The sequence below is a fragment of the Ctenopharyngodon idella genome, chromosome 23 (assembly GCF_019924925.1).
Source record: "Ctenopharyngodon idella isolate HZGC_01 chromosome 23, HZGC01, whole genome shotgun sequence".
In the NCBI taxonomy this organism is placed as follows: Eukaryota; Metazoa; Chordata; class Actinopteri; order Cypriniformes; family Xenocyprididae; genus Ctenopharyngodon; species Ctenopharyngodon idella.
In genome coordinates, this window is record NC_067242.1 from 14,155,083 (window position 1) to 14,176,605 (window position 21,523).

Sequence of the window (21,523 nt, forward strand, 5' to 3'; positions counted from 1 at the left end):
TACCATCGCTGTAGCATAGTAACGCTAGTGTTTGTTGTTGTTTTTTTTGTAAATAAACCATGTTTCTCTCCATTTGACCCTGTTCCCTATCTCCCTCATTCACAGAATCAGGTCTTGAAAACTAGGCCATCCAACCATTAGTCACACATACACACTCACAGTCAGCTCTGCTTATGCATACAGCCGTAATGTCTAATTTTCTGCTCACACACACACACACACAGATAAAACACATTTTAAAGGGTAAATCCAGATGACCCAATTACAGTGCAGTCATAGCTAATGCTAACTAATTCTTTAGACCATGGCAATTAATAGCTCTGCACACATAAACATACACACATTCCAGCAGTTTTCTCATGTGTAGGGATGATATCAGAGGGATATGTTGTTACATAAGACTTTTACATAAGAAGCCACACTGCAGTGAGAGCTGCTCAGGAGTGAATGTTTTTCGCTGCACCATTACTGTTGGGACTGCACCAAATCCCCCCTTCAGAAACACACACACAAACACACACACACATATCCATGTCTTCATCCACTTGGCCTTAATGAACAAGCACTAAATCGAGCATAGCTCTTTCTTATCTGTATTCACTCCACATGCACTTCCTTCTTTCACCTCACTCTCCCAAAACCACATCAATAACAGATTCATGACAATGGAAGCCCATAATTTCCCCCCATAACCCACAGTAAACACCTCCCTTTGTCAACCGGATTCACACCGACAGCTGAACCCAGACCAACTTTCTTCTTCCTTCCTAACGGGTGAAATTTAAATCCCAGCAGACTGTGGCTGGCTGCAAAAAAGACAACCGTGATGCTCTTTACGTCGCTGCGATTAAAACAGATAACATCTAAGCTGCCCACATGGCCCTGTTATGTATGTGGAAAATGATGCATGTAATCGCACTTGAATAGATGTCCATATCCTGGATGTACACAGAGAGTTGTTTTATTTATTAAATAATGAACAATTTAAAGAAAGGTAGCATATCATAAAAGAAAGACAGCATATCATAAAAGAAAGAAGGCATTGACCTTCTGAAGAGAAAATGTTTTACAGCTTACAAATAAAATGTCCCAGCGGTGAAGAGTTTTTAAAAAACGGTAAAAAATCTTACTGACTGAGACTTAAGCCAAATACTGCAAAAAATAATTTTCTTAATCACTATTTTTTTTTCTTGTAAAATATTTTAAAAAATTTAAATGTAAATTTCATCCATTTTAAGGATTTGTTTTTATACTGGAAAACCAGAAAAAAACACTGATTAAGCAAATGATTTCTGCAGTGATTGCTCACAAATCTGAGAGCCAAAGGTTGATGACATCTCCAGGAGAACAACCACATGACGGAAGACAGTTAACTCTTGATACATATGGGCTTCTCTATATCTTTCACTCCTTTATTCATTGAGCAGTGAGCAGGCAAAAAAACAGACCTGTGTGTAGAGTGATGTCATGCTACATTCAGAAATATCCGCTCAGTATGTCCAGGTTAGCAAGAGTAGTACAAATCACTGTGAAAAGAGGAGGATACTCATGATCCGGAGATTTATTTTTTGCAAGTCGTGTTTTCCAAAAGACAAAACAAGCAGTGCACACATATCCACAGTGAGGTCACAGGGAGGTCCTTGTCCAATATAAAAGAGTTACAAAAGTGGAGATTCAGTAAAAAGAACGATTTTCTTTTCATCAATATCAATAGGAAGTCACGTTGTGTGATACGAAAGTGTGTCTCGAACAAAAGGCTGTGTTCCCTGATCCAGTTTGAGTGTACAAGACTCCATGCAGCTTTATTTAGGAGTGTCAGAAGTGCTTGGTTTCATCTCACACAGTTCTAAAATTCATTATATGTAAAATACTGGAGAGATGAAGATCGCAGCTGCGTTTTACACAGTGCTTATGGGATGACAAAGCAAGAAATTACCACAGTTTCACATATTCCATTGGAAGGGAATGAGAAGCTTTTTGATATTAAACATTCTTCTTAGGATCAGCATTCTCACCATATTATTCCTCTTTGAAAGGCTGGTAAGGTAAATAAACCCTCAAGCTTACATTATTATGAATGTCATGTGTTACATATTGCAGTGCATTCTACAAAACTCTTAATTATATTAGGGTGTAATATGCAACATCACAATTCATTTCAAAGATGTAAAAACAGTTAAGATATAGTCCTCAGTAGACAGGTGAAATCAAAAAAGTGGAGGTTGATTGCTTCATATCAAAAAACATTGTTTTGGCCTAAAGCTCTTGTGATAGATTTCTATTGTCAGAAACATCTGATGGGCCTCCAAGCTTTCTACTTCCTGCTTTGTGAGGTGGGGGTGCTTTTGTTGCCGGAACGACGGACGGGAACCTTCGAGACAGGGATTCGAGTGCGTGGTGGGGCATCAGTCTTTTTAGGAGGAGTGGTTGAAGTGGGGCTAAGATTAGAAGACAGCGCTCCTTGGCTGGAAGAGTGGGATGGTGGTGTTTGCCTCACACTAATGGGGATCTTGGAATCTCGAGGCAGGCTGGTGCTGCCTTTCATGGATCGGAATGAGGAAGTGATGGAAGACGAGCATTTCGGAGAAGGTAAGTTCATTTTTAGGTCACCTGCAGATTTTGTTGGTGAACTCACGTCATCGTCTGAGCCAGCAGCACTAGGGCTGTCGGGGTCATAGAGGTCGTAGAGCGCATCACCAGAGCAGCTATCCTTCAGCAGGCCGTCCCGACGGAGGAAGGTGCTGTCCTCATCCTCTGGGCCAGGTGTGGGAGAGTCCCAGTAGCCTTCATCACTTGGTGGGGCATCATGGAGTTCTTTATCAACAGGAGGAGGTGAGGGACGAGAGGGTTGCTGCTTTCCCATCTTGCTAACTCCGCTCACTGGGATCTTACTGAGCCCAAGTGCCTTCACTTGAGGTGGCCTCTTCTCAAGCCGGGTTGGTGCATGATGCAGAACAGGCTCTGTACGTCGTAGCACTGGGGAGTCTTCAACCTTCTGGGGCAACATATGCCATAGACCCTGCATGTCAGCATCATCAACACCCTCAGGACTAGCCATCTCCTCCCCTCCACCCATGTAAGCAACAACTCCACTACCCTGTGGCTTTTTGGGGGCTGCACGTGGTCTTTGGTGGGCTGGAATGTAGCAAGAAGCATGGATAGATGTAAGACTACTGACCTGGGGAGGAAGTGGAGGCTTGGCAGGAGAGCATCTCTCAGAGTTCGTCCCGGCTCCACTTAATCTGCGACCCATGCAGCCCCCGCTACTGCTACCAGTTCCACTGCTCGTGGCACTTCCCCCATTCCCAGAATCCTCTTCTGGGTCAGCGATGATGTCACCACAGCCTGTTAAAGAATCAAAGCTTTTTAGTGAAGTAACATCAGTGAACATGGAGCATAAGCGATCCACAGATTGCTCGGATTGTGGGTCAGCTGTGCTGTGCTCCATTGGAGGGGTCAAAGCACAGGTCGGAATGGAGGACAAAAGTTCTGAACCGTTGTTTTTATCATGTTGGAGCCCTCCTGTCTGGACTCGGACTGGAGAAGGAGCAGGAGACTCTTCAGTGACTGTATGTTGTTGGGAAAGAGAAGGACCAGAGTAATCACACTCCACTTCATTAGTACCCTGAAATTCTTGCATAGATGTTGCCTTCCATTTCTCAGCATCCCCTGGGAGAGGAGTCTTCTCAAACACTTGTGGCAGGGGCTCAAGAGTCAGTGTCATGTCCTTCTCTGTTTCCACACTGCCAGAGCTAGGGGAAAGTATTAGTTCTCCCTCCTTCACCTCTTTGGCTACCTCCACAGAGTCCTCTTGAACCTGGGGCTTCCGCCGCCAACGCATGCTGCTGAACAGCCCCTTAAGTCCTCGTCCTCGTCGTCCCACCGTAGTAGTTCCATCCCCTGCACGGCTGCTGCTCCGGCGCAGTAAAGAGAAGAAGCTGAAAGACTTGGTGATGGAGCTGCGGAGGGGGGCGTTGGATACACCATCTGGTGTGCCGGCGTGGAGCTGGTCACTACTGGCAGATTCCTCTTTCCGGTGGCCGTCAAGCTCCGAAGGAGTGTCCGTTATTAAGCCATCATGGGTTTTGCTCCTAACGAGCTCTAGCGTCTTGCCAGCGGCTTTACCGGTGGACTCCCCTTTGTTCCTGACAGAGAAAATACTCGGCATGCTGCTGCCGGACTTGCGCTTGCTGAACAGCTTGAAGGCGGCTTTGTTGAGCTTTCCTGGTGGCTGTGGGTCACATGGAGGCGGTTCACTGCATTCGTTTTGAACCTCCATCTCTGCCACTATGTCTACTGCACCCTCTGTTTTCTTTCTTTCTTCTTCTGCCTTTATTTTACCTTGTCTCTAACTGCTTCTTTCCTTTTCCTCTCCCTTTCCACTTCTATCCGCTGCCTTTGCTTGTTGGTGTTCTCCCCGCCTCGCTCTCTTTCTCTCTCACTGGTGGCTGCGCCTGACAGTCTCTATGGTAACTGGGAGGGTTAAGCAGCTTTCGTCAGCGCTGGAGGCAAGCCAGCACTTTTTTCTCCGCCCCCACAGCTCGCCCCCTCCGTACACACAAACACACCCTCATCCCCCACACTGCAAACATCAGATATCCTTCTCCTCTTTCTTGCCTCAATTATTCTCTTATTATCTCACTGAAGACGCATGATATGCATCTATGTGCGGGCTGTAAAGAATGGGTGTATTGCTTTTTAACATCATGATTGTCGTCATGTGCATGTGAGTGCAACTGTGTACAAATATGTGTGCGTGTGTGTACATAATAGACAGAAAGTTTTTGCATTCTATACTTGTGTTTTGATAGGGGTTATAATGGAATTAGTGTTGCTTTGTTGATTTGTTTTGAAATGCAATTACGTCTGGAACATTTCCAGAAATGCTATAACGATCAGGAGTATTAGAGGAAATAAATGGAGTGAGGACAAACCTCTCAGTGTAAATGAAAATAAGCCACTGAAAATCCCCCTCAGATGAAAAGGCTCAGGAAAACATTCGAGCTGTGTGGTTGCTGTAGAGTCTGTACTTAGGATTTAAGCAAAAGCTGCTGATTTGAGAAATTACAAGTATGAAGACATGAGGCAGATTTAGATAAACATTTCACTCACTTATAATGAATGCATGCACAACACACTTGAAATGGTTTTGAGAAATGGCTGATGAAATTTAAATGAGATTAGAGCAGCTCACGCTGGTGGTCCTCACCTGTTATGGGCCGTCTGGAGTGGTTGATCATATTCAACGTATCCTTCAATAACCCGCAGTCCATCTGCCCCCAGCATATGGGCCCAGGGGGACTCCTGTTACCACACTCTCTTACACAACAGCAATTAGTTAGTCCAATTGTGTGCAAACGTAGTTAACAACTGAAAGCTTTTGGGTTTTCTTTTTTTAGTAGTTGAAATATATACATGGAGACATTTGGTGAGAAACATTATACTTTATAAATGTTGTGGCAGAGCTAATAGACAAGGTTCCCACACTTTTAGACCACCGAATCTCCATGACTTTTCTAGTCTTTCATACTGGAGGGACATGTTACCCCTACTTTTTGTGAAATAATCACCATACAAATAAAAGATTATACACGGCCACATAAAACCATATCTTTAGGACCAAGCAAAGTCTTTACCAGTCACTTTGGACTGAATGAACGTGCAATTAGTAAGCGGTAATTTACTATGGTTAGCCCTCACTTACTTGCCTTTCAGTTAGGACTACTGGGTGGACATTACATCACCTAATTAATATTCATGAGCCAAGCTGATAAGGTCTACAGTATGGAACCAAAAAAAAAAAACCCAATAATTTTATGGAGATTGCACTTGCAAAGAGATTTTTTTAACAATGAAAAAAAAAATATTTGAGCAACTAGAAAAAAAATGGTGACACTTTAAAATAAGACTCAATTCATTAACACACAGTAAAATCCCCAGAGTTACAAATCAACTCTGCTCAGAGTACATATGGTGCCTCTCTAAATAGTGTTAAAGTAACACTGAACCAGTTAAAGTTAATGAGATAATTAAGCAATTAATATGGCTGTGACTGAAGTCAGTTGTAGTTCTTGTGTTTCTCTTTTCTTCAGTGATTCTGCTTGTTAACAGCAGGTGTTCATCACTAATGCGCAATTATTACTTAATTAATTTTGTAATTTTGTAAAAGATTTTGCTGTGCATTAATACATAACCAACATTTTTACATCAGTTATTAATCTAGGTAAGTGTTAATTTATATACCATCATTCACTGTTCATTCATTATGTTCATGAATTTATGCAAAATCAATTTACTCTAAAAATTGTCTGACTTCTTTAAGATTTTATTCATTTCTATGCTTTTTCCAGGCCTAGAAATCACATTATTTATTTTCATTTCCATTTTTTTCCATGATTGTGAGAACCCTGAATAGAATGCAAGCCACTCTGATACAAAGAAATCGGGGCTAAATTATGATACCTACATCCTTCGATCGGCCTCTTCCCTTATTTTTAACATTCCCTTAAGACAGCTTAAATAAATCTCCATGAAACTGATGTGCCCACCCATCTACCCCTATCTGTACACAGGCCTCCTCTTCCACCTCACTGGGATGAAACAATGTCTACATTCACAGAATGTACAGGGGGGGCCGGAGCGTACAGTGTGTGTATGTGTGAAGCGAAGCCACCGTGCAGCAGTTTCAGCGAGGTCAAGTCTTCCTGGCCTCTGATTCAGCTTTGGCTCCAGGTCTGCTCTGGACCAAAAACTCCCCACCTGTGTTTGCCATTTCTGTCAGCAGCCCCTGAGGCATGGCGGCTGGAATTTGCCACCACACCCCTTGTTTCTTCGGGTCGGTTTGGGTCTGTATACTCATTCTCAACTCTTTGGGCCACAGGAGGCATGTCTGCTTGAGGGTACACAGGGAGAAAAATTAACCAGAACCACAAGTTGAGAGACCAACACGAAGAAATCGAAAGAAAAAAGAAAGAGACCTTAAACAATCTGAAACAGTTTGCAGTCTGTTTTTTTTTAAGGATCCAACTCGGTGGATAAACACAGTGCTCACATCACTGACATCCCTGTCACTGCCAAGGACAAAACTCTCCTGAGAAACAAACTAGGACATTTGGAAGAGAATAAAACTAGACTGTTTGCTATTAGGGGTGTGTTAGCCAGATTTTACAATGTTGTTTTCCCCCAATTATCTTCAGCTTAAAAGGACAAAGGTGTGCACAGATTCTTCAAAGCTCTTATTGAGGAGTTTGTAAAGGCCAGACTGGATCAGTGACATCAATAATGGCAGTGTTTTAAACCAAAGACAAATCTTCTCATGAACTGAGGCATAATGCAGTTGGCACTCAAATAGAAGACAAAGAGTGCTATAAACCATTTTAACCTCAGTGTTTAACCTTCCCACAGACAAGCTGAACATATTCAATTGAAAAAGAGATTGTTCAAACATTGTTGTCATGTCAGATATATCATCGTCATCATCTGAAACCACATCTGTTCACTGTGTTAACAGGTTCTGTTTACTATGGAAGCCCATGGATGGAATTCCATAAATCCCAAAAGGGATTCCATAGTTTACACTATATATATAATCAAATCAAAATAACATTGCATGATTGCATGAAAAGATGTTCACACTTTTGTTCTACAATATGAATAGACTAAATATGACAAAAAGAGAAAAAATCCATTCCGCTCACTTCAGAATTCCCTTATTCCTGTACTTAGCGTTGAGCGGCTTTGCGTCTTATTAATACAGCCTGACCTGCGGATGCATTTCATGCGCGTCCCGTCACTGGTTCTCAGATTTGCAAACCAAACACGGCTTACGGAGTCACATGACACAGCTTTACACCCTATTGTGACCTCTGGTAGAAGGTGAGATTTACAATAAAGCTTACAATAATTACCTGAATGTGAGCAAAAAAAAACTAATATAGCTTTTACCTCATAAACCATTCAAAATTGAATATTGAAGGGGGAATCATAGGAAGTGGCCTGCCTGAAGTTTGTTTCCTGGAGATACAGTATCACATCTACATCCATAACCACCAACATTGATGGAGACATCTTGCGTTTGGAAGCACACTTTTATGATGTGCTTCCAAACGCAAGATGGATGACGGATAGGTACTTATAAGTGTGGTAAGATACAAACAGCTTCTCAACCATTTTGAGATGATTCTCAATGAGTTACTTATTTGACCCTCATTGGACTACATATGAAAAATAAGACATTTTTGTAATCAGCTTAATTTGAGCTCTGTATAATTCACATACTGTACTATATGTTCTAAATATTGTCAGATTAGATTTAGTACGTCCTAAATCATAATATGCTGAAAAAAGGTTAATTGGGATGAGCTCATAGTCTTGTTTGACCTAGAAAAACAACCATATAATAAAAATAAAATAATTATCCTAAATATTAATTTAATAGACATTTAAGCCACAGGCATTTACTATTTTATTTATTGATTTTTTATTATTTAGCCTACTACCAGTCAAAAGTGTGGAATAATTAAGATTTTGTTTTGTTTTTGAAAGAAGTCTTGTTCACCAAGACTGCATTTATTGGCTAGAAAATTGTGAAATATTACAAAAAAACATTTTCTTTTTTAAAAAGTAATTTGTAATCAAATGTTTTACTGTGATATTTTTTTTCGGAATTCATTGATTAATAGAAAGATTTATTTGAGATGGAAATCTTTTGTAACATTATTAATGTCTTTACTCTAACTTTTGATCAATGTAATGCATCCTTGCTAAATAAAAATTTCTTATTTAAATCTTAAACTGTTTTCAACATTAATATTAAGAAATGTTTCTTGAGCACCATGATGTAATGATGCTGAAAATTCAGCTTTTACAATATAAACTGTAAACAGCTCTTTTAAATTATAATATTTCAGAATATTACTGTATACTTGATCAAATAAATGCAGCCTTGGTGAACAAACGATTTCTATCAAATATACAATTACAATTATTACATATGTATAAGAACTTTTGAGGTAATGTATATCTGCAATTGCTTATTTTGTATGTGACAAAGACAGATTGCTGTAGATTCATTCAGATTAGTAGCCGTAATGATTTATTGTTAGCTCATATAATCACCTTTAAGTAAATATGACCTTTGACCTGCTCTATGACATCACATTAACCTTTTGAGTTCCTAACTAACCCCCGACAATCGACCAGACTGCACATGGGTCACTTGTGTGCAGGGCATCTCTGCAGTCATCCTTCATTCTGGACAGCATCAGTCTTTTCACCCTTCACGACAACAGCGAGTGACATAGAACAAATTAAGTTTTCAAGTCTGAACACATAAAAAAAAGAATGATTTGAGTCACAAGTCCATCGGCTTTTTGTTTAATCTTTTCTTTTTAGTGCTACTGACATCCTTTTTAAAAAATGAGCAAACCAAAAAAAAAAAACAAGTGTTTTTTTTTAATGTAGATGATGACAGTAATAACATCTGAATTGACAGATATAACAATGAGTTTATTAAGGGATCCACCTCTGAATTCCTTCTTCTATTTATCTCTTTGTCTATCGTACATGAGTGCAGTGCCATCACGTAGAGTAAACAAATGCGCACATGGGCGCTCACACACACACACACACACACACACACACACACACACACACCACGCATGCACGCACATCAGCAAACATACTTCATCTTTCTTAGTACAGAATATACAAATAGTATTTTTTTTTTCCAATCCTGCTCAATTCCTTAATTCTCAAAAATCAAGTCCTTAAGTGTCCTTAGCAGGTCATTCTGGCCACTCCAAACTCCAAGGTGACCACGGCAGGCTCATTCTTGGAACCGAACGATCCTGGCAGCTCTCCGTAACCGTTTTCAGTGGCACTGCTGCCCTCTACAGTCCGTTCTCCTCCAGTACTGGCCGGAGGATCCTCTCTAGCCTCCTCTCCGAACACCTCCTCGTCTTCTTCTTCCTGCTGTACTTCCTTTCGACTGAGAAGAGGAGCTCCCAGGATAAGGGACTGAGGTCGGGGAGGGAGACTGCGCTCTATTGGGGGTGTTTTGGGCTTCAGTGGAGATGTGCTCACCCCGAACTTCTGCAGCTTCTGTGGAAACACACAAAGACACAGGAGAGAATGTGTGATTTCAGATGAATGAAGGAAACAAATAGGGGCTATCAGTGAAAGCAATGAGGATAGAGCAATGAAAGGTGCAAGATTACTTTATACACCTTGAAATCTGGTTCATACCAAAAGCAACAGCTTTGATGATTTGTTTTCCTTTGGTATTTAATGGCAGTTAGTTTAAAAAAAAAAAGAAAAAAAAAAAAGTATATATATATATATATATATATATATATATATATATATATATAAAGAAAATTATAAATTAATTAAAAATTTAATTTTAAAAATAAAAATAAATACATTTTAAATTACAACATTATTATTATTACTTTTATAATAATGCTAATAACATTGTTATTTATATTATAGATTATTCATATTATATATTTATATTATTAATACAAAATATTTAATTATTTATTATAATTATTATTTTTGCTGTAATAATAAATTAAACATTAACATTAATAATAATTATTATTATACATTATGATAATAAGTTATATATATATATATATATATATATATATATATAATTTTTTTTTTAATAAACAGTACAACATGCAATATATAATAATAATAATTTTTATTATGATTGTTATTATTAATAATATATTGGTCAGTGAGGTTTTTTTTTTTTTAATCGCCTGACAAAGAAAAATACTGTCGCTGGACAAACCGATTACGTTAGCATAATCCAAATGTATATCGCAGTCTCTATTTAAATTATTTTTTGAATATTCAAACTTTGTCAGACTGTAGAGCATGTATAAACAAAATTGAGGCTGTGAGGGATGCAAGTACTGTCCATTCAACATGTCAATTGTTCAGATGACACTACTGAAAGAGGTCTTTACAAAAAATATCCAGTGGACACAGAACTCCAGAAAGTGTAGGTTGACAATATTATACATCCTACACTCTTAGAAGAAAAGGTTCTAAATAGAACCTTAAAGGGTTCTGTCAGGCGCTTCATATATAATCTTTTAGGGCTTACAATCATGGGATCTTTTTATGGATTTAATTTTAATATTGATTAAATTTTATGAATTAAACAGCTCGTAAACATACTTTATCATTAGAAAAAAACAAAACATGAAAGAATTATGCAATAATTTAAGACATTTCGCTCTACATAGCACCTTTTTTGCCATGAATGGTTCTTTAAAACTCTAGGGTTCTATATAGAACCTTTTCTTCTAAGAGTGTAGGATGTTATGTCATATTGAGCAAACTGTACTTCACTTCTTCTTAGCCTCATTTTGTTCTAAATAACGTCTTTTGATCCCTTGGTATTGCAACACACAAATCCATAACTAATTCTTTTTCATGGGAAGTGAGCATTCAAGGCTTATTATCCAGTAACAAAATTCCTGAGGTAAACTCACAGTCTTCAGGGCTTGCACTGTGGCCTCAAGCTCTCGGTTGCCTTCTTTCAAGGTGAGGACTTGTTTGAGAATGGACTGCCGAGGGTGCATGGAACGGTCATACTGATGGTACATGTTTCTCCAGAACCTGCAAAACAAACCGGTTACTGATTAAACCGTTGCAGAGTCTAAATAAAGGAGGAGTCCTTCATAAATAGAAGTGGTTAGTCATTTGTACTTGAAGTGGTAGGCTTGGGTGGATGGTTCCAAAACCGGGTGTGATTCTGCAAAGCTCGGGCTGTACAAGGGGTTCAAGTAGTTCTGCTTTTCACTCAGCAGGTGAGCCCATAACGAATATGTCCTCTCCTTCAACCTGTAATGATATACAAATGAATTAAGGGCTTTGAGATGATGGGAAGGAAGCGAATGCATGTTTATTTTACTCACTGAAGGTCTTCTCTCTGTCGTTGGCTGTTGCCAAGGAAGTTGCCAAACTGGCAGGAATGGATATGTTCATGGATCTGAATGAGGAACCACTCACTGAACTCAAAAGCCTGAGGAAACTGTTCAGTCAGCTGCCATACGCACTCCAGGAACTGTGTGAATATGGGCGACACCTCTTTAGGGTCGGTGTCCAATTGATCGCACCTGCGGTGAAATGGGTGTCAAGGTTATTTCAGGCCCTGTTTACACCTGGTATTAAGATACATTTTGGTCGATCGGATCACAAGTGGATGAGGGAGACACATACCCGTTTACACCTGGTGTTTTAATCTGTCTCTTTTGTCTACTTTCAACCACTTCTGTCCTGATTTCTTCAAGGGGAGGGACTATAGGCAGGCAAATGTATGGGTTCTTTCAGATCTTTCGATCTATTGGACAAAATAAACTTGTACAATTTACATATGAACACACCCGGAGACGACAGGAAAAACACGGAGAGCATCAGCTATCTTTTCTGCTCTGACAGCCACAAGACCACGCCAAACACTGTGAACGTGTTAGAAATCAGGAATGGTGAGAGAACATTGTGCTTGGTACATTTTTCATCTTCAAACCAAATTTGGGTCTTCAACCGACAAAGTTTAAATCGTGTCTGGCTAGCACGGTTCCCATAATGTTTACGCATTAGGACAGTAGGTGCTCTTTAGTGGCTGTTCGAACACATTCGACCACATTATCATCTACACTACGAAAGCAATCCGGTCGAATGTGTTTTTGACTACCTCTGGAAGTGGTCAAAAGTGGACAAGCTCAAAACATTTTACACCCCGTTTACACCTGTATTTAGCATCATCCACTTGCTTGGTACGTTTTTCGTCTTCAAACCAAACTTGGGTCTTCAGCCGACAAAGTTTAAATCGCATCTGGCTAGCGTGCTTCCCATAATGTTTACGCATTAGGTCAGTAGGTGGAGAGAAGGCGGTCTTAAGTGGCTGTTCGAACACATTCTACCACATGAGCGTTTACACTATGAAAGCCATCCGGTCGAATGTGTTTTCGACCACCTCTGGAAGTGGTCGAAAGTGGACGAGCTCAAAACGTTTTACACCCTGTTTACACCTGTATTTAGCGTCGTCCACTTGTGTTCCGATCGACCAAAACGTATCTTAAACAAGGCCTCAGACTCTTCAACCAACTTGAGTCAAGAACCAAACAGAGAATCATGCTAACCTGTCTGCAAACTTATGTCCAAAGGAAATCCAGTCTTTTTCAATAAGTACCTGAGAACAAGGGGAAGATATATTAGAAGGTGGAAAGAGACGAACGACAATGTTAGCATGAACACATGAAATGCTCCTACCATGAAACCTTTAATGGTGCGATAGTACGGATCCATCAATAGAGATCCTAGCGCGCAGACCTGAGCCGTCCGATCCCATCCATCAGAGCAGTGCACTAGGACACTAGCGCCCTCTACAGTCACAGCCTGGTATAACAAAAACATTTATGAGAATTATGCTTTCAGTGTTGTTATCGTTAACGAAACTACTAAACTAGACGATTTAGTCAATCAATAATACTAAAACAAGACTGAATACTGAAGAATCAGCAGCATAGTACCACATTCAAAAAGACTCTGAGTTTTACCTTGGCAAGGAATATAGCTGCATCCATAATGGCTTTGATATGACGCAACCATCCGCTGTTTTCCAGTCCAACCAGGTAATCAGGCATTGAAAGGGAGCGCGTTCCTATCACTTTGAGAGATGCACATAATAGAGATGTTGAAAATCCACAAAATGAGATGAGAATGAACCAAAATCTCATACATCAGCATCTCATACCTTCCAGAAGCTTCTGCAAACTTCCCCTCATCACATGGATGTTCTCAATGCCCACAAACTGGAAGCGGATATTAGAGTAGTTGTCTTCATTCTCATAGCCTTTCCCTGCCGCACGATTCGCCAATGCGTTCAACTACGAAAACACAAATAGTGCTTAAGAAACCAGTTATGATCAACCGACTGGCTAGAAGAACACAATAAAACTCCATGACGTTCTACCTTAGGCCGCGTATCCATCACGTATATATATCGGCTGTTGTGATTGGCCTTGCTGATGGCCTGAAGCATGTGTTCGTCTTCCAAACAGCGAGCGCTGAAGCCAGAGAGAGGCTGACTGCACCGACACACTGCCGCCTGGAGACATGACACAAACAATTATAAATGTTCACCACACTGGAGTACAACATAAAAGCAGAGTAAATAAGGAATGACAGAGTTAACAAAGCCAGTGCAGATGCTGGGAACAAGCCGCTGGCATACAGCCCTGATTTGCCAGTAAAACTACTCTGTGTGCTGACAAGCCATTACCTGTTTACCATCTCATTCCTTTATCTAACACCACGCACACAGCAGAAGAAACTAACGGTCATTATAATGTGAACAGAAACTATTTTCGGTAATCAAAGGACTAAGATTCTTCATATCAACCACTGGCTTCCTTTTCTCATTAGTAAAGACAAAATAAACCATTCTTACCTTCTTCTCCTGGTAGAAGTATGTGAGAACAGGAAAACGGCCTTTGCTTCTGAACTTGGAGCTTCCGACTATGATGGGTTTACTGGCCGTAATGGGTACGTATAAGTCTCTTGGATATGTCTCACACACCTTAGCACAGAATTTATAGTCAGAACCATTAACAATACACTAAAGAAACCATTAATGTACTATGAACACTGCTGTCAAAACTTGGACACACTTCATTGAATTTATGTTTCTCTTGACCTAAAGACTTACGCTTAAACGCTTATTTAGTTATGTTATATGTTAATATGCTATAATTTAAAAAATATATATATACACATACATATATGCCCAGCATATATAAGAACTCATTCAAAAGTGCTATTTTAATCTTATTATAGTATTTATTAATATTTTAAATTAGATTTTATTTTTTATATTTTAGTTTTCATTTTAATTTCAGTTTAAGTTTAAGTAATTTTGTTTGCGCTTTTGTCATTTTATTAGTTTTGGGGGTTTTGTTATATTTCTGTTTAGCTTTAATTTATTTTATTTTATTTTATTTTATTTCAGTTTTGGTTTTTGTAGGTTTTAGTATTCCAATTTATTTATTTCAGTTAGTTGTCAAGGCAACATTTCTCAAGGTAACAAGTTCTTAAAATTTATATTTTGTTTTAGCTTGATTTCAATTACTGAAAATGATTTAACAATCATTTTTTAATAGTTTAACAACATTGCTTCAAAACTGTTAAAAGAGCATTCCAGGATGCATTTCATGAAAAGGTGACTAATTTGAAGTTTCTACGGATACATTTACATGTCAATGATGTACAAAAAATGCAAAGTTTTTCTTTTGCGTTTTTCGCGTATAAACGACAACGTTGTCAAAACGATCCCGTTCACACAGATCTGCGAAAATGACTAAAAATGTTGTATTATTCATGCCAGGCCAGTAGTTGGCGATGTCACTTTGTAAAGATACACTACGCGCCTATAGATTGAACACTCAATGCGCATGCCGTCACTGTTTTCACAAATTCACATTTTTGTAGTTTACACAGAGGCGATAACTGTATCGTTTTCAAAAACTTGCACTTTGAAACCTGTTTTCAAAGTATGCATTTTCAGGCCCCAAAACATTTAACGTTGCCGTTGTCATGTAAATGAACGACCAAAACACATAAAAAGTTTTCAATTTTTAGTTGAAAACGGTGTCATGTAAACACCCTAAAATATTACATAAAAATATTTTTGTACACAAAATATTTGTTTTGGCTAAAAATAGTTTTGGTCACTGTGTAATTCTATATTCTAATAAATATTATAATTCTACATTCTATTAACAATTTTAATTATGTGCAATGATTATAAACACACCTAAAATAAAGTTGCACATGTCAGCGGTGGGGATTTTGATTCATGTCAGTAACTTGAATCAATTTACCAAAAAGATTTGTTCAGATGTTCAGACCTTTTCTGCAGATTACATTGTTATGCAAATAAGTATTGTATAAGTCTATCAAGTCCTTTTTGCACTATAAATGAATCATTAAATCATTCACTCAAACGATTTGTTAATAAATAGAGCCATTCACGACCAAAGCCTGTCAGATTTATTCACAAATAAAACACCACTAACTCATATTGGCTTGGCCTGGGGTTTGCTTATCTGACTAAAACCTAATTTTACTCCAACTACATTACTCTTGAGGGACACTACACTCTATTTTAGGTTGCTTGACAGCCTCATGAGAGTTTAAGTCAAACACATCCTGAATTAAATCCAACATTGCTGGTTGAAAGCAAGAGAAAGCGACACCGAGTATATTTCACAAATGAAACAAACCTTGTACTCCCTGTTAACATCTGTCATTTGCCACTGGTCACATGGCACACCCATCCGTTCAAACTCAGCTGCGAGGTCTATGAGTTGCCACCCCTCCTCTCTCTGTTGGTCATTCTGCTTTGGGTTGTAGGAGAACGCGTACAGCTCATCATAGGACACTGGAGTACAAAATAAAAGTATCATTAACTTTACAAAAGGTGAAAATGAAAGTCATAGTATTCAGGTGACCATCTGGAGTGCGCACATGTCCCTGACCTCGAGCATGATCACAATGTCTGTCGTCCAGTCACAGAACAGAGGGTGGCCAAGACTAAATGGTCTCCTCTGTGACTTTCAGGAAACTTATGCAGTCTATTTATTTTTGATGAGGGCAGACATGCGAGTTTACCCACCTGGTCTCAGTAGCCTGAGCAGAGAGCTGTAGATGTCATGACAATCACGCTCTCTGGGAATCACAAAGTGGACAACCCGGAAATTCCGGCACTGAATGAGGAGCGGGCAGCCACTGGTTGTGAGGGACAGTTTCTCCACTGAGGCGATGTGATGATGCAGGATCTGAACACACGAAACACATAAGATGAATTAAAGTCATGTCGGAAAGATCGTATTTATGTGTTGAACGCACATGAACGCCACCACAAAGTCGTAAATACAAGTGGGAAGCTTGGGATTTTCTCAACTACGCAATATGATTACAAAAGAGTTTATGAGCTGGGGGAAATGTGAGAAATGTGGCGGAATACCACAATACTTAAAGGTATTTAGAATATTAGTATTGAATGTATTTTTGTGTAGACTGCCATCTCCAACGAAAATGACTTTGACGCACCTGACGTTGTAAACACACTTCCCAACTTGAAAATACGTACTTAACAGGAGGACTTGAACGTATCAATTCATGCAAAATGCATTCACAAAAATCAACTATTGTGAAAGGATTTGGACAGTTAAGGAACATTTTAAAAATTATTTAATGTCACTGCATTAATTACAGCACTTTTCATGTAAAGTAGGAATGTATTGATAATTCTGGCCGATATTATTTTGCCCGATAATTTTTTTCAATATGGCCGATAACCGATAAAATGCACACATTATTAAAATTCCATACTATTTTGTCTAAATAAATATAAACTAAACTAAAATAAATCATTTTAAATGCTACAAGTGAATTTAGGCATCACAACATTATAATGTACAGTATGAAAGATTTATTAAAGACTACATTAAACAGTGTAATTACATTATTACTATTTTTAAAGATTAACTTTGAGTGTTAGATGACAGCAAAGGCAATCTAAATGTAGAAATAGTGAAATGAGTATAGACAATTATGATATACAACATTGCTTGATACCGAAAAAAACAAAATATCGGCTGGTAACCGATATATTACCGATATATTGTGTAAAAACATTTTAAAAAAAGAAGCTTGTTAGGTTTAAAATGACAAAATTTGTTTTGTTTGTTATTTAACATCATGCCACCTTCTGTGGCTATTTTCATGAGAGAAAATTTATGGTAAAACTAAAAACTATGGTAAAACAGGTTTTTGCAATCGTGTTTTGCAAGAGTGTTAACAGAGTAAAAAAGTTTTCTTAAAATGATAAAACAATGGATATATACACTGTTTAAAATGAAACAAAGCATTTGTGGTTGTCAAACACCAGGGAACATGTGTGATGAACTACTATTTGTCTCAATACTGCATTACTTACTACATCAACTAGCCTCAGATTGGTCTGGATCCTTTTTTTAAGATATGTAGAAATCTCCATTTTATTCTTTGTTCCTCTTCTTGTGTTCCTCTATCTTTAAGATGAATGTAATGTGCAAAGCCAAGAACAAAGAGAATTCACTACACACACAATTACCATATTTAATTAACTACACAGCACTTTTTCTGAAGGTCAAAATCTGGGGTGTTATTAAAATGCACATGTATCTGCATTTCCATTTGCATCGTGACTCAGGTTGCTGTTGTCATTGATCACTGAAGTGTGTTACGTAATGCATAATGCATAGGGAACAGAAGGCATTACTGCAGGCAGACAGAGAGACGTTTTGTGCGAGCTAGTCCTAGGAGTGAAGAATCAACATGTGAGGATGCAGAATATAGTTCAGTTGGGCTCCAGACTGTCATGTGAACATCTGTTACTCCAACCAGTCAGCTAGTTTTTAGAAAGTGCTAGAACAAAGTCTCAAGAAATGTGCTCCTGAGGCCAGATCTCATCATTAAACTAAATTAATTAAGTTATGCTTGCCTGAACAATTGCTAGGGTATTCTGGGTGTTGATATGTAGTTGCTAGGTTGTTGTTATTGGTGGTTACTTACTGGCCCATATCAAAAGTACCTCCTTCAAGACTTAAAGGTAAGTCTATGAGATTGTTTCACAAGTTTTATCGTCGTCCAGGCAAAAATACTAAGATCTATCGATTAGATAACGAATAGCATAAAAGCAATAACCTCTCAAGGAGTATATTTTAATGATAAACAGTGTTTGTCAGTGTTATCACCTGCTTCTTGTCTGGAGAAGATGATGAGATATGGTTATTCATCTGCGATTCGCGCTCACTCACTGAGACGGACAGATCAGTGGACTCTAAACGTGGCAGATCACATTTTGAGCTATGTGGGTCATTGGTATTCATGTCCTCTCCTGGCCTCCCCTACACTCTCGTATTCTCTTGGCCTTGAGGGCAAGTTTAGCCGACAGGTTTCCACAGCAACAATGCCTACCGCCAACGTGAAAAACTAGTAACCTCATTCCCATGATCTAATTCACTATTATCCTGTCAACAAAAAGAGTGGCTTAGTGGTACTGTATATCCAAGCTATACCCTGTCAGTCACACAGGAATTCTTTATCACGTCATGACAGATCATTTAGAGACGGTTAAGGGTGGCTGTTCATACCCATATCTCCTGGGCACTGGCTGAATTACTCTCCACGAAGATCAGATGTGTAGCAGTCAAATGGAGGGTTCCTGTGACGGACTTGTTGCTAAAGCGATCCAGCAGCTTCACTTGTTCTACCTGTGGAAGAAAGCACCGGTTACACTTAAATAACTTTCATTGAGATTAACTGCGAAAGAATCAAGCCAAATATATCTTCCACCTTGTAAATCATGAGCAATTAGGGCATAATCCAAAATAAATGGCAGGACCAAGCAGTATCCACTGATGTTTTTCACATTTTCTGCATATATAATTTTAGGGAAAACCTGTAGAATTGATTTAAACATGGTAAAATCTGTTAAATTGAGCCAGCTTGTAGCTTAATGTATAATAAAATTATCCAAAAATTGGGTTCATATGTGTCGCATACATACGTCGCATCATTTTCAAGATCATAAGCCATCAGTAAAAATACAATTAAATAGCTTTGCATAATGTTAACATCACACTAATTGGCAATGCATATCAATATTGGCCGACATCATATCATAAATTATGTCTTACCACATATTTTGACATGCAGTAAGATGGGAAACAAGACGAGAGTCAGTTTAGTAAAAAACAAAAAAAACAAAAAAACAGACATCAATAGACATCCATTCATATTATCTAAAACTACTGGAAATTACAATTAGATCTGGCTGTTTCCCAGCAACTGCCTGCAGCTAAGCAACACACTTCCTGTGATAGCAATAAAATCTGCAGACATCACAAAACAAACAGCAAGTAAGATTTTAAAAAGGAAATCGACAAGCAACAGTGTGGAAACTTCATACAGTTGTTTACACAGCAGTTCAGATATCAAAAAGCAAAAATCAGATATATTTTACATGAGTGAGATGAGAACTTTACAGACTCATGGTCCCTCTAATAAATATATATATATATATATATATATACTTAAAAAAAAAATCAATCAATATATATATATATATATATATATATATATATATATTTATTTATTTTATTTGTTTATTTATTTATTTAATTTTTTTTACAGACCCCCTCACATGATGATGGATAAGTAGGAAAAGATACAGTTCAGTCCACTCTAGTTACTGTAGTACTCAAGTGATAAATTATGTCACAACGATATAGACAAAAATAAGGCAATTTTGGGAGCCTTATTTACTACATCACTGGTCTTATGTTATTAGACAACACAAAAATGCAGAATCAGCCTCCAAGGCCTAAAGCTTACAAGACAATCCAGCAGAAAATGGCCACACAGGCAAAGAACATCCACATACGGATCACCGGTACTACATTCAAGTGCATTCGACTCATATAAGGCCAGAAGATATAAATGAACATAAACACTGATGAGAGCCGCGCGGCATATTTATATAGTGAAACCACATTATAGTTTAGATACATGTATAATACACACATACATGATACATATACATAAACTGAATGACATTTAACAAGTGTTTGTGACTTTGAAATCATGACTGACTCTGCCATACCAGGGCAGACCTCGCAGAATTCTTGTATTTATTCTACCTTTGGTGTGCGGATGTGCTCCATGATGCCGCTGTTTTTAGCGTCGTCAGCACAGGGAATGGATGACAATATCCTAAATAGCTGCGTTCACACATCGGATGAATAAGTGAAGAATAAATCCGCCTACGTTTGAAGCCACGTTCAAAACATGATCTCTTCAACTAGCAGCTAACAGTTTCTGCTGCTCTACTCAGCACTTCCTACTTGGGGCGTGTCTGTGTGAAAAACAGACAGGTGCATTCTGGGAAATGTAGTTTTATGATCTCAGTGGAAGGTAATTCATATATTATTTATATTCGCGTTGTAATTTAGCCTTCATCCTCATGGATACCCAAATACGATCATCCTTGTGCGAGGGCCCGTCATCCTAAAATTTAATAAGGAGCTATATATTTTAATGTATAAATATCGATGTTATATTATAAATATTTTTTTCTACTAACTACTAACTTTAGTACTGTTAGATTTATTGTATTTGTTTCTTTGTTTCTTTAATAATTTATTATAATTTTTCTCTAAACGTTTATTTATTTAATATTTTAATTGATTAATTATTTAACTTAGTTTGTTTGTTTAATCTTATTTTATTATTTATTTATTTATTTATACATTTTTTAATACTTTTTTCTCTGAACTTTTCCACGGACCACCTTGGATCCCAGTTTGAAATTCCTTGCATTCGATTTAGAATTCTCTCCATTTGATTTATCCATTGACCGTTTTTGAATCCTTTCATTAAAAATATTATTGACCCT

General features: G+C 38.2%; 2 protein-coding genes across 2 annotated transcripts; both read right to left on the reverse strand.

The window, feature by feature from the left end:
* Positions 1–945: 945 nt before the first annotated feature.
* Positions 946–4,458, reverse strand: amer2 (APC membrane recruitment protein 2). Its single transcript, XM_051882624.1, has one exon. The coding sequence runs from the start codon at positions 4,277–4,279 to the stop codon at positions 2,315–2,317; it is 1,965 nt and encodes a 654-aa protein (XP_051738584.1). The 5' UTR covers positions 4,280–4,458; the 3' UTR covers positions 946–2,314.
* Positions 4,459–9,359: 4,901 nt separating this feature from the next.
* mtmr6 (myotubularin related protein 6) lies at positions 9,360–20,991 on the reverse strand. Its single transcript, XM_051882392.1, has 14 exons — positions 20,769–20,991; positions 19,221–19,340; positions 16,697–16,859; positions 16,305–16,462; positions 14,474–14,602; positions 13,997–14,131; positions 13,778–13,910; positions 13,581–13,690; positions 13,294–13,419; positions 13,164–13,213; positions 11,937–12,137; positions 11,728–11,862; positions 11,511–11,637; positions 9,360–10,101 (listed from the first exon to the last, which is right to left on the reverse strand). Exons 1-14 carry the CDS (start codon positions 20,790–20,792, stop codon positions 9,778–9,780), a joined length of 1,935 nt encoding a protein of 644 aa, XP_051738352.1. The 5' UTR covers positions 20,793–20,991; the 3' UTR covers positions 9,360–9,777.
* Positions 20,992–21,523: the final 532 nt, after the last annotated feature.